Source organism: Cryptomeria japonica, chromosome 1, assembly GCF_030272615.1.
Source record: "Cryptomeria japonica chromosome 1, Sugi_1.0, whole genome shotgun sequence".
Classification (NCBI taxonomy): domain Eukaryota; kingdom Viridiplantae; phylum Streptophyta; class Pinopsida; order Cupressales; family Cupressaceae; genus Cryptomeria; species Cryptomeria japonica.
In genome coordinates, this window is record NC_081405.1 from 439,984,747 (window position 1) to 439,998,436 (window position 13,690).

The 13,690-nt window shown below is 37.0% G+C and overlaps 1 protein-coding gene across 1 annotated transcript; it reads right to left on the bottom strand.

Annotated features, from left to right (window-relative positions):
* Window positions 1-5,823: 5,823 nt before the first annotated feature.
* LOC131857650 (uncharacterized) lies at window positions 5,824-6,696 on the bottom strand. Its single transcript, XM_059210348.1, has one exon. It carries the CDS (start codon window positions 6,694-6,696, stop codon window positions 5,824-5,826), a length of 873 nt encoding a protein of 290 aa, XP_059066331.1.
* Window positions 6,697-13,690: the final 6,994 nt, after the last annotated feature.

The window sequence follows — 13,690 nt, forward strand, 5'->3', positions numbered from 1 at the left end:
CAAACACAATTATCAAATCACATCAAATTTTTCTGAATTTTTGATTCATCTCCCGAGGGGGCATTATCAACATCAATTATCAAAACTGGGGCATGGCATATCTCAAAATGACATAAAATTTTTGTTTGATCATAAATAATGATAACACATCATTTTCTTTGAATTAACATGTGCACACACGTCACTTCAAAGAGGGGCAAAATGTAGACGTATAAAAATGACCATATTCCTAAATGAATATTTTATGTTCATTTCTCTATTTAATTAAATCCAATTTAATTAAATCACCCATATTCCTCTATTTAAATTAAGTAAATTACTCAGTTTATTTAAATTAAATTCACTAGGCCTCTTTTGCCCTTTAATGAATAAATCATTTTATTCAATTAAATCTCCTATCCACTTTTTAATTAAATTCAAATTTAATTAAATAGTTTACCCTAAATTGAATAAATCTAATTTATTTGATTTCCCCAAATTGCAACCAAATTGAATTAAATTCAATTAAATCCTATTATCCCTTCATCCACTTGCAAAATCCTACATCTCCCACTTGCTTCCTAAACCCTATTCCTAACCCCTTCTAGACTCTTCTAATCACTTTTTAATTAACCTAACCCATTTCCTAAACTTTGTCACATCTCGAAGCAAAGGGAAGTCACTTCTCAAACCCTCAAAGGCTTTGAAAACCCTTAAAGGCTTCAACCACTTAACTTTGAAAGTCTCCCAAACCATTAATGGTTAACTCAACCCTCTAGCATGATTAAAGAATTTCCCTAAACTCAACCTCCATGTAACCCAAGGGTCTCATCAAGCATTTATTGCTTTGACCATGGTTATCCTTAATCTTTTGCACAAGAGTTTATCCTTTGGGTAAAAGCTTTATCCAATGGATAACCCTAACTTAACCATAACCCTTACCCCCTAAGATAACCATGAGGTCTTCTCAAGCATTTAGTGCTTCTTACATCTCCTCTCAACCAACCTTATGCTGACATTTGTCAGCATTTCATTGGTGCCAATTGTAAACATGGATTCCCAACTTTCAAACTCAGCCCTTGATTAACTCTTTCAATCCTGACCATCCATTGCCCTATTTTTGCTATAAATAGAGCTCTCATTCCTCCATTTTCATCATCCATGTCTTTAGCATCACACTTATACTAAAATCCATCCAAGCTTTAATATATCATTTGTGCTCATCATTTAGCCTCTCTTTTCAATAGGAATTAATCTAAATATGCATGTTTAGAGTATTTTCTTTATCATTTAGCTTAATCATAGACTAATATAGCATGCTAGGATAGTCTTGTTACTAATCTTGTCATCTTATAACTAGTTTATTGCATGTATCGGATCATGTATAACTTAGGATGCATTTCATCTTAAAATCAACCAAAGCATCCCTCGTTCTTGCATTTGTCATCCCTAAACCACTTTGCTCAGTGATCTGAGAGCAAAGACATTGGTTTGAGGGACCTTGTGAGATAGAGAAACATGGAACCAACCTTGGGAAGCTGAGCCATACTTCATGACTTCATAGCTTGCACCAAGAAGTCCTGTGGGTGTGTGAGCAAGGCTCCTTAGACTCTGTTTTCCACATATTGAGTTCTGTCGACCCGCTTTTCCCGCATACAAGACTAATTCAAAAAATTATGGAATTTATTTATTTTATTAATAAGTGATATTCAAGGGGGATATCTCCCTTACATTCCAAGGTACACTATCAGCTTTGCATCTATAGTATGGATCCAGACCCTAACAAGTAGAATACCATAAGACCAAAGGAGCAAACTACTTCCCTAGATATTGGAGAATCACAACCATATTCTCCCCAATCTTAATCACATGGACAGTGGCGATCATAGAGAGCCAATTACCATCCAAATTTAACAGCCTACGAAAAGGATCCATATTTCAGTTCATGACCCCAACTCTGAACACTTCCCATGCTTTTATGATGAAGTTCTTCTTCCTCTCCAACGCGGCCATTTCTTGCGTGTTCTCCTCATCCTTAGAATTTGAGTCTACCTCCACATCAGAGGGAATGTAATGAGCGTAGTTGAAATAACTACCAAGAATGCTTATCAATCTATCAAAATCCAAATCCAAAACGACATTAGCAATGGCTTGACCATCAATTGCTTGAACAAAGACATCTATCTTTTGAATGCAAACTTCTTTGGAGTCCAGGATATCGACCATAGGGCAAATTATAGCTTCATAAACTAACCCATCGCACCAATGATGTCTTCCGCCCAAGGTACCATTAGCCACACACCACACAACATCCCAGACCCTTTCACTTGTATGAAACAATTAGCGACATTGCTCTTGGATTGACTCTTCTCTGCACATACATCTAAGTTCGAAATGGTGCACCATCCTTGTAGATCATCTCCACACCGCTTCTATGTCACCTTCCATTAATCTGTTGATTTATAGAAAGTGCACTCCCTTTCTAGACAAGTCTAGAAGCTACCATGTTACTGCAATCATACCATGCCCAACCTTTCATAGAATAGAAAGATTCCCAAAATCTTTGTCGTCCCAAGATGTCTTCATGCGATCTTCACTTCTATTTCCAAACTGATTATCCAAAAGTCTTAACATTACAAACCCATTTAATTCATCCATTATTCCAACAGATCAAGCAGATAAGCCATGCATTACAATACCCGAAACTTGGATCACCAATTTTGATAATTTGTAAGGCTGCCATTACGTTTTTCTCTTATCTTAGTTTCATTTACAAAGTGTGACAAGTACCCTACTTCTACAAGAACTCAGATTCCTTTGTAAGAGTTATCATCATCTAGGAGCGACAAATTGTCACTGTTGAATGATGTCCATCAACAACCCATGTGATCTCCAGGATACATGAAGATACACTTCATGTATTGTCTATCTGACACTAACTTATTCATTTGATCTAATTTTGTGAGATTGTCCTTCAATATCTGAATTAGATCTCCCCGCCAATTACCAATCGAGATTTGCTCCTCCCCGATTTTTAGTGATAAACCAAAATTTGCCACATGATCTGCAACTTGGTTTGCTTCTTGGAATACATGTTTTATTCTAAAATTCGGGATCCAATTGAGGTACATCATGATGTCGACCAAAAATCGACGTAGTTTTCAATTGGGCGTTGATTCATTTTTTATGGCATTAATTATAATTTGAGAGTTCCCTTCCACAACCAATGTCTCAATGCCTTGCTCTGCTCAATGTTTAAGGCCTCTTGCCATAGCCACAACCTCCACTTCATTGTTGGTAGTTATGCCCAAGTTGCCTGAAATACAAAACATCACTTTATCTGCGTCATCCCTGGCAATACAACCATATCTATCTTCTCCAGCGTTACCTTTAACGGCCCCGTCAAAATTGAGTTTGACCCATCCATCCTTAGGGGGTTCCCATCTAGTGTGTGATCATTTGACATATTTAGATACAACATTGACATTGGGAGGATTCAAAGTCCCCCATTCTACCTAAATTTTTTATCCCACTCTGATATGTATTCAATCTTCCTGCAATAGGTTTTTGCATTGGAAACTTCATTGATACCCATTTTTATTCTCTCAATGACCTTCTCAATTGTGAGTTCTTTGTCTTCAAAAATTCTTCTATTACATTCTTTCCAGATTTGCCATAATAGCATAGATGGAGAGATTATCCATAACACCCCCCCCCCATAAGGATTTTTGGTTCAGTATCGACCATCTTCTAATCCAATTTTTCAGGTTCTCTTTTGAAGCAAAGACCCAACCCAGGCTTTGGCATAACCAATTCCAACACCATCTTGCAAAGGGATAATCAAACTGTAGGTGGTTTGTGGATTCTTCATTTTGTTTACATAAAGCACAAATGCTTGACCCATTTATTCCATAGAGCTTCAAATGTTTGCCTATAAGAATTCTTTCATGAAGAACCATCCATAAAAAGGTGCCAGCCCTGGGGGCCACCATTTTGTCCTAACACAGAGTTGTGGGCCAATCACACATTTCTCGATCCAACCTCTAAATTTGATATCCTAGCCTAGTCCTGTATTCACTAGATTGTGTTGCACACCAAATAGATTCATCTTCCATATTCCTAATTGCAATCCTTCTACTCTAAAGTATATCTTTTAGATTAATTTGATCATCAATCGCCATGTTGTCAACCTGAATTTGAACCCATTCATAAATACCACTGCCCGGATAAGATTCCCTGATGTAGTCTGCGACGTATTCCCCATATAAATATTTTGCCTCTTTCATCCAATCTTGATGGTCGAATAGTTTGCATATATTTTCATGGTCGTCCCATGAGTCATACCAAAACTTGGCTTTTTTCCCATCCCCAATCTTCCGAGTGAGGTGGTCCATAATTATATTTCTGCACTCCTTCATGAACCTCCAAATAATAGACCCACCATTTGCTCCAATGGTCGCAAGAATTATGTTAGGATTGTTATCATCCAAATATTTTTTTCGCATGTTCCTGCACCATAACTTTTCAGGAGATCTGTACATTTTCCAAATTAATTTCGCACCCATTGCTAGATTCTGCATTTCCATCCTTCTAAGCCCAGCCCCACCCTCCTCTTTTGTTCTGCATGCAATATCCCAACTAAGAAGTGGAATTTTCTTTATCTGTTTAGCCCCTTCCCATAAGATTTTCTTAAAGAAACTTTCCAATGCATGCAATGCTTTAGAAGACAATTTGAAAACCAACACTGCATAAATAGGCATGGCCACCAGAACTAATTTTATTAATTGGATACTTACAAGGAGGACCAACCATTTATGCTTCCAAGCCTCACATTTTTGTCTGCATTTCAAAATTACCTCTTCCCATAGTTTAGTCTTAGCAGAGCTAGGAAAACAATGGCACCCCCAAGTACTTCGCCGGTAGTGATCTGATTGGCGAACCAAGTAATTGGGAAATTTTTATTTGAATATTCTTCTTGGTGTTGAAGAAGAAGATCTTAGTTTTCTTTTTGTTAATTCGTTGACCAGCAGCATTAGCATATAGCTCCAGAGAATCCTTAATAATCTTTGCCTCCCTCAAAGTAGCTTCTCCAAATAAGGTGATGTCATTTGCGAACTGCGAATGAGATACCAGTTTTAACTCTTTATGAATTGTGACTCCTTTCCAAATTTGAGCCTCCCAAAGTTTAGTGATGTGCTAGCTAAGTGCCTCGACCATAATGATAAACAAGAACGGGTATATCGGATCACCTTGCCTCAACCCGTTCTTACTCTGAAAAAAACCATACAGTGAGCCATTAATTGTCACAAAGTGATGAGGGGAGCTGATACACAGATTAATAATTTTGATCCAATTATGATCAAAACCCATTTTTCTCAGCACCACAGTCAGGAATTCCCACCGCACCTTGTCATATGCTTTGGAAATATCAAGCTTAATAACCATTGTTTTTGTCCTATCAGTGACAATGGAGTGCATTGTCTCGTCAGTGAGTATGATGCTATCGATTATCTCTCGTCTAGGCATGAAGCCATTTTGTTCAATGGAGATGAGTTTCAGTAGTACCTTCTTTAATATGTTTGCTAATGCCTTAGTTATTATCTTGTACATAGTGTTGCATAGTGCTATCGGGCGGAAGTCGTCAAGAGAGAAGGGGTTGGCCTTCTTTGGGATGACCACAAGCACTATATTGTTGATCTCTTTGATAAATTTACCTTTCACTCTACCCTGTTCAACTACTTTATATGTATTAGAGTTTTTAAAATCCCAGCAAATTTGGTAGAACTTTGCAGGCATGTCGTCTGACTCTGGGGCTTCGTCAAGATGAAGTCCAAAAATTGTTGCCTAGACTTCAACTTTCGTAAAAGGTTCCATTAACATTTGATTATCCTCATCTGAAACTAACCTAGGAATGGCCTCCAACAACTTATCTGCATAATGCTCCTCTCTCAATCCATCAACATTTAGGATTTTCTTGAAGTAGGCAACTGCCACCAACCCAATGCTATCTCTATCCCTATGAGGAACTCTATCCTTAGAGACAATTTCATTGATTTGATTTTGTGCCCTCCTGGCCTTAACTGAGGCATGAAAGAACTTTGTGTTCTTATCACCCTCCTTGATCCACATCTCTCTGGCTTTGTCTTTCCAATAGATTTCTTCTCTAGTTAATATCTCTGATAGCATGGAAATCAACTCCTTTTCATGAATGTAATCATCTTGATTCATACCCTCGACTAAAAATATCAAATTTAAAGCCTCTAACTCGGCCTCGATTCTTTCTTTCTCAGAGAAAATATTTTTGAAAACCTCCCTATTCCAAATTCTAAGTTGATTTTTAATATAAGCAATCTTTTTTATGAAATAGAAACTTGGCGTACCTCTCATATGATTGCATTGACTCCACCATTTTTCCATATTTTCCCTAATTGATGCATCTCTCCACCACATGTTTTGAAACTTGAAATAGTCGCTGCCCCCTTGGATCTTTGAGCCAATTTCCAGTTGTACTGGGAAATGGTCTGAGACACTGTATGGGAGTGTTTTAGTTGAAACTTGTATATCTTCCTTCAACCAATATGAACTGATCAAAAATTTGTCCAAGCGTTCAACAATGTTGGAGAAACCCATCCGTCTATTTGTCCAAGTGAACCATCCTTTCGATGGCTTGCAGCCAACTACATCAAGCTTTTGTACAAAGTTTCTGAATTCCAACATATCTTTAGTGATTTTCTTTAAGCCACCACTATTTTCTGTAAGATCTAATATTGCATTAAAATCCCCATCGATTATGAGTTTCTTGTTGCCACCTGCTGATACCGATTGGTAGATTTCCTCCCACAAAAGCGTTTTCTCCAAGGATTGCGTAGGACCATATATATTCCATAATTCGAGATCAAATTGCTTTATTTTGCTTTGCACACATCAAGATATCCAGTTTTTGCCCCTAATGAACATTCCTATATTATTGTGGATGGCTTCCAGAGAATACCCAATGCCCCAGCTCTACCATCAGCCGGTTGAAAGAAACCTGACCACCCTTTGCAATAACCAATTGACTTTTCACCTTCTTCTAAACTCCACTTAGTCTCTTATAACATAACTACATTTCTAACAATTTTCTCCAGATGTCATTTCAACATCCAATGTTTGTCAGGAGTTGTTAGGCCCCTGACATTCCATGTGGTGATCTTCATTTCTTCCCAAGGGAGCCGCAAACTCCCTTGGTAATTTTTATTTTCAAGAATTCAGCAACACCGAGTAGCCCTTTTTCAGCGGCCTCCTCTTCTCTTTTCAATTTATTCGATTTTCTACCCTTGCAACTTTTACCCCTATCCAACAAATTAACCGTTGATTGGCTAATACATCTAGTGTCGATAATTCCCAATTCATCTGTGTTCCTAGGATTAACATTGATAGTGGTCACTACTGCATCCCCTTCACTGAGTGTATTGATGGTGTAGTCACAATCAATCTTGGTGTAGTTGGTCTTCTTATCTTGCATTCTTGAACCAAAAGCTTGACCTTGATTGTGCTTAACAAATGGGTCTTTGTAGATGATGTGGGCTTGATTTGTAGATCCTTTATTGGCATCCACTATGACATCCCCTTAGTCTATTAAATCTTGAATGAGATTCTTTATCTTATAACAACTAGATGTCTTGTGGCCTTTTGCTCGATGATACTCACAAAAGTCATTATCATTCCACCATGCTAGTTTGAATGGACCTGGTTCATATTATTGCACCCCAGGCAATGTTATTAGATTGGTTTGCACAAGTTTCTTTAATGTAGAGTCAATTGGCTCTCCCAAAGGTGTAAAATTTATTTTTGGTGCGTTATTCCTTGGAGTTTTGAAGCTATTGGATTGCACTACATTTGTGATGGTAGATGTTGTGTTATTAACTTGTGATTGATTCATATTTGGTGAAGGAGAACTTGTTAGTCCTTGTAGTGATACAACTAGTTGAACTCTATTCACCATACGAGCATGTACTACATCATTTGTCACATTCTTATTTCTGGACCAAAATTTAGGCTTATTTGCACCCATTGTGTTGGATGTACCATTGTCTTGGCTATTTTTAAGCATACCTTGTTCTAGTAATCCTTTCTCACATTTTAATCCCTTTTCAGTGATCTCTTTAAAGGTACTCAGACATTTCATTTGTAAAGGATATTTCACTGGAGATATGAGGTTTTCACTAAAAATATCCACTTGTTCTATTTTTGGTATGTGGCTTGGATACCAGTGGTATAGAGATCTCTATATTTGCAAAAATGTAGCAAAGGTCTCATTTTCCTTTTGCTTTGTAAAGCACAAGTCTATAAGAGTTACTGGGTTGTCAATATTGTGAGAGAAGTTTGTAATGAAAAACTCTGCCAGCTCTCCCCATGAGGTAATCCTTGGTGGTAGATGTGAAAACCACTCTAGTGCAGACCCTCCAAGACTTTTGGGAAAAAGTCGTAAAAGGTATGTATCCTCATGGGCTACTTCAATGCGTGATGTGACCTCTTGGATCACCCTTTCCTCTATACTTGTCAAACTTTGGTGTTTCAAAATGAGGAGGAAAGGGTGGCATGTATAATGACCTATCAAAAGGATAAGGTTTGAGATCTTCCATAGTGTAATCCTTTTTCTCTTTACTTGACTGCATTGTCACCATTTGTCTCTGTAGATTCTGTACTTGTTGAGCCAAAACCTCTATTTGCATCAAAGGTACACTAGATGTGTATGTATTAGACACATATGATGAAGTTGTTGTATAGACAGGTATCATTGAAGACATTGTTTGATTGTGGAATTGTGAGTTGAAACCTCCACTAGGCATTGTAAAGTAGGAAAATTGTGATCTTGTATTGGATTGATTGGACCCAAAGGGATTGGTAGATCCTCATTGTGTCCCTTGACTACTAAGAGTAGATCCTATAGATACTATTGTTTCCACTTGTGAAGTACTTGCCAATTGTGAACTGACCATGGGTGTTGTTTGGAATGTAGCAGACATGGTTCCTGACATTTGTGTTGAAGCCATGGTAGCTTGTATTGCATTTGATTGTGTTGATGTAGTTTGAGCAACACTTTGCGTTGAATTTGTTGTTGTTGTTGGCATCTGAGTTGTATTTTGGTTTAGAGTTACCCCAGGTGGGAATATTGCAAAAATGTCAACATTAGAGGGTAACTTTTATCCATTTTGGATCAAAAGAGTGAGGTACCTATCTCTATTGTTATTGATGAGAGCGTTGAGGACTGTTAGTACTTGTGGGTCTTGTTGAGCAGCCTCAATCTCATCTTGTGTTAATCCAATTTGTAACTCCTTAATTGTGGGTAGTTGATTTGTGTTTGTAGGTAACGTAGCACCCCCTCTTGATTGTAAATTTGATCTTGTAGGTGGGCTCATATTCCAAGTAGGATTGTAATAGGGGTCACTATTTGGATCCATTTGATGTTTTTCCTTTTGAGATTGCGTTAATGATATGAATGTAACTTCAAAGTGATCTCGACTCTCTATGATGCACCTAAAATAAGAATGAAGGACTTGGACAACTGATATGCAAGACTTTGATCTATTTACTGTGAGGTTACATATGTAAACTTAAACTACTATGAGGAATTTCTATTGCTGAGGAATTTGTTCTTCAATAGTAAGTCTGGAAAGTTGTCGAACAATTTCTTGTTCTCGTTGTTTCTTGATTTCTCGTTTAGCTTGCCTTTGAATTCAGACTGACTTACGAACTTCATTATCTAAGACAACTTCAACCTCTTCATATCGTGGGGGGTCAATTCTTAATTCCTAAGCAAGATTGACTAAAATATCAATTATTTCTAATTGATCATTATCTGGTCCAAGGTTTGGTTGTTCAAATGGAAATTATCCATTCTATGGTAGACCCATGCAAATGAAATGCTCTTAAGACTTCTAAGGGTGATAGACTATGACTGATGCAGGTGCAGATAATGTAAGAATTAAGATGATGGACTTCGTTGCAACCTATTGAAGTGTGCAATATTGATTCTATCCTAGGAGGGACATAAATGATGGCTTTGCAAAGACTATTTGAATGCGAATAGTTGACCTTACTTCCTAAGTATGTGCTGAGGACTTGTGCAAAATGAGGACATAAGTTTTGACTATGCATGGATTGAATGCATGGGACCTAAGATCAAAAAATGTAGCATATTATCCATTTCTCTAAATGTGGGAAATTTGGTTTGATTTGTTGATGTTGATACTTGAAATTGCAATGTTTTCTCTTGAGGTTCTCAAAGTATATTTGTGGTTGAAAGGTTATTGACAAGACTTGATTGTTTTTTACTTTATTTTGGCTATGTTGTGAATGTTTGATCTTTTAAAAGTGTTGCATAAAACACAACAATAAAGTAAAAAAAACAATTTGAAATAATCCAAAGAGAGTATTGTTTAAAGGATCTTTTCAAATCCTAATGATCATTGGGGTCTTTTCAAACCTCATTTGTTTTCGATAAATGTTGGTCATATGATCATAAAATAGTCAAACTCTTTTAGGGTCAAAAGGTCACGAATAATACCACAACCCACATCTTGATACTCTGTCAACTCAAACAACCCTTTCATACCCTAGGGTGCACCCATTTTTTTGCCTTTGTCCAGAAGTTGAACAAAAGAGAATTGCTCCTCAATTAGCTTGTTTTCCTAGGAGATATATGGTGAGTGTCTTGGGGCAGATTCTTCCCCACCCTTGCACTGTGATACTATAAGTGTCTAGTTACTGACTCAGCTTAGCTACTAATTCCTAAAAAATTTAAAGAGGGTTTCGTTCGAGTGGTCACAATCAATAGCGTTTTCCACTCCGTTAAAGGAGGTCTCCCAATTTGGAGAGGATACGCTCTACAAAATTTAACATGCCATATAAACACTGAGGGAGGCATGACATCGTTGTGACAACATATAACACTCGTCGCTTATGAATTTTGTCACAAACATACTTATTTATAGTGGCTTGGATTACTTGGCTTTAGTCGTTGCCACTTAGGTCATTCCCCTCTCACCGGCCTTATGGGCTTCTCGAGGGGGCAGACTTGCTAAGGGTTTTATCCTATTGCAAAAATTGATAGAAAGCATAAAGGGTGGGTCTGGCTTTTTGGTCACCCAGTTAAGGGGAGAGCATATGCCTATCACCTTCAAGACATGGAAGACAGATTGTTTCTTTTATCCTTTCATTGCAAAGTTTTCTAAAAACTATTTGGAGATGTTTCTCCAACAAGCATGATGTTCAATTTTTTTTAATACTTGTAAATAGCTGCAGAAGGGCAACACCCTTGTATTAATCAAAACAAGAGAATACAAGGCCTGATTCAGTGAGAGTGGTAGGGGGAAAGAACCATGAAGAAAACCCCCAACATGATGTTCATTTTAATCCACAAAGCAATGATGAATAAATTGTAATGAAATAGATTTATTTTGTTCTTTTTAAATAACACCAAAGGAAGTATGAATTAAACTAAGTCTAGTCGTGGTCCAGTTGTACCTACAAAACCCATGAAAGCATTAATTTATATTGTGAACTCAGAAGCCTAAGTTTTTCCTTCGATTACAAAATTTGCCTCATTGTTTGTTAAACAGAACATTAAAAGACCAGAATTTGAGAAAATGACAGAACATAAAAGTTTTGATTATATCCAGCGAATACGAATCACTTTCTCATCAAATGCGAATTTATGTGCACTCGGATGCAAATTTTTGTATGATCAAATGCGTATGACTATCTGATCAAATGCACATCTACATCTGAGTGAATGCACATTCATGTGTTATCAAACGTGGTGCAGAAGACAAAATTTGAAAAAAAAATGTAGAAAATAGAATGTGGAAAAACTAACAGGAACCTAAAAGATAACGATTAGCTCCAAATGACCTAGTTAAACATAGGCCTAGTTTCATCCATTATCATATTTCCCATGACCTCGATATCATCAAACATGTCAAATTTTTCCAGGTATTTGTGGACAATATTATAGTATCGGGATAGGGCAGCCAATTCTTCAAGATCTTGGAATCTTTTCTCTGCTCTTATCATCTGTTGATAAGTTATCATCCGTTGATAAGCTCTCCATTGTCTTCTATCTTCGATTCTCTTCTTGGCACTTGAAATTTTGAATCTTACCTTCTCTGCCATGGGGTTAGACACATTTTATGCAGAAGAATAAAATTTCCAGAATTTTAAAAAGAAAGATGGGTTAGAAGCGCAGCTAAATGAGAAACAAAAGCAACAAAAGAAATTTAGCTTGCAACTAAACCTTGTGAATGTGAATCATCATGTGGGAGAATGCAAACTGATGTGTGGGCGATTACAAATTTCTATATGATCAAATGCGAATTTCTACGTTTGAATGCATTGTGTTTTCCTATGCGCCTGTACAGATCTTGCAAGATACAAAATCAGATAAAAAAGGTTAAATGTTGTTTTTGATTAAGGTAAAAATAGGTTTTGAAAGGGCCCCAAAACCCTTTACAAATGGATCTTAATAGAAAAAGCAACAAGAGACAAAAAGGAACAGGCCAACGAAAAGCCAATAGAAAACCATAGAAAACCGGCTAAAGCCCCACAAAGCCAGCAAAACCAGCCAGACCCAAGAAGAGAAAATAATTGATTTTTTTCAGGGTGTTGCTAATCCCATGTAGATCTTTGATGTTATCCCTGAGATTTGGGAGATCCTTAGTAGAAGCAGCCACAACTTTCTTGACACTCGCCTTGGTCCTCTTAGCAACACCACCAATCAGAGTAGCTTCACCGCTGCCAATCTGGATAGTCTCATCATCCATGTCAAGTTCCACCATCGGTTTAGGAGAGCTGGTATGATCAAAGACCTCCAAGTTTTTAGTGATAGCTGACAGGATATTCGGGATAATTCCTAGCAAATTTTTCATCGCCTCTCTCCCTTCTTCTAGCTATTTAACCTTCTCCTCCATATCCTGCTTCCATTTTATCTGCTCCCTGTCATCATCCTCCCTCTTCTCATCCGTATTTTTCCCCTTTTTTTCTAGGTTCTTCAAGAGTTCATAGGTCCATCTGTCATAATCCAGTCTCGCCTCAATGAGTTTTTTTAAGGTTATCCAGGAATAACATTTAAAAAGGTTAAATGTTGTTACTTCATGTCGAGTTCACCATTTGTTTCAAGGGTAAAATTAATCATAATTAATTAGATATATAAGAGTGAATCACAAACTCTAATCCAATTAAAATTAACTCCTAAATGATAATGAAATATAGATGCAAGAATTGAATATTTAAGCTAATCAAACTCCTGATTCTACATCGTGGCTTCCATTGCTCTTCTCCAAATTGTGTGATAGGTGGCTCTCAAGTGTTGCACTAGGATTCTTGCATATGATTGACACAATTATTTTGAAGATAGTGATTCTAGATTGAAATTGAGAAACAAGACTTGCTTTTATAGATTTTCAAGTGAGATGGGGGAGATTTGGAACTGAAGTGTTGATTGATAGTTTAATTGATTTTGATTAATTAGTTAAGTGGATTGATTGATCTGTTAACTCATTTGATTGATCTGTTAATAAGATTGATTGGATTGTTGACTCAATTGATTGATTAGTGGACTAAATTGATTGATTAGTTAGAAAAGGTGATTGAGAGTGAAAAGTGGAGATTGGAGAGTTAATTAATTTGATGAACCAGTTAGGATTTTCAACATGTGTTGTAGGACTTTGAA

Bases quoted from the DNA above. Each gene is read 5' to 3' on its own strand.
- LOC131857650 (XM_059210348.1), bottom strand. From the start codon at position 6,696: ATGTTGGAATTCAGAAACTTTGTACAAAAGCTTGATGTAGTTGGCTGC.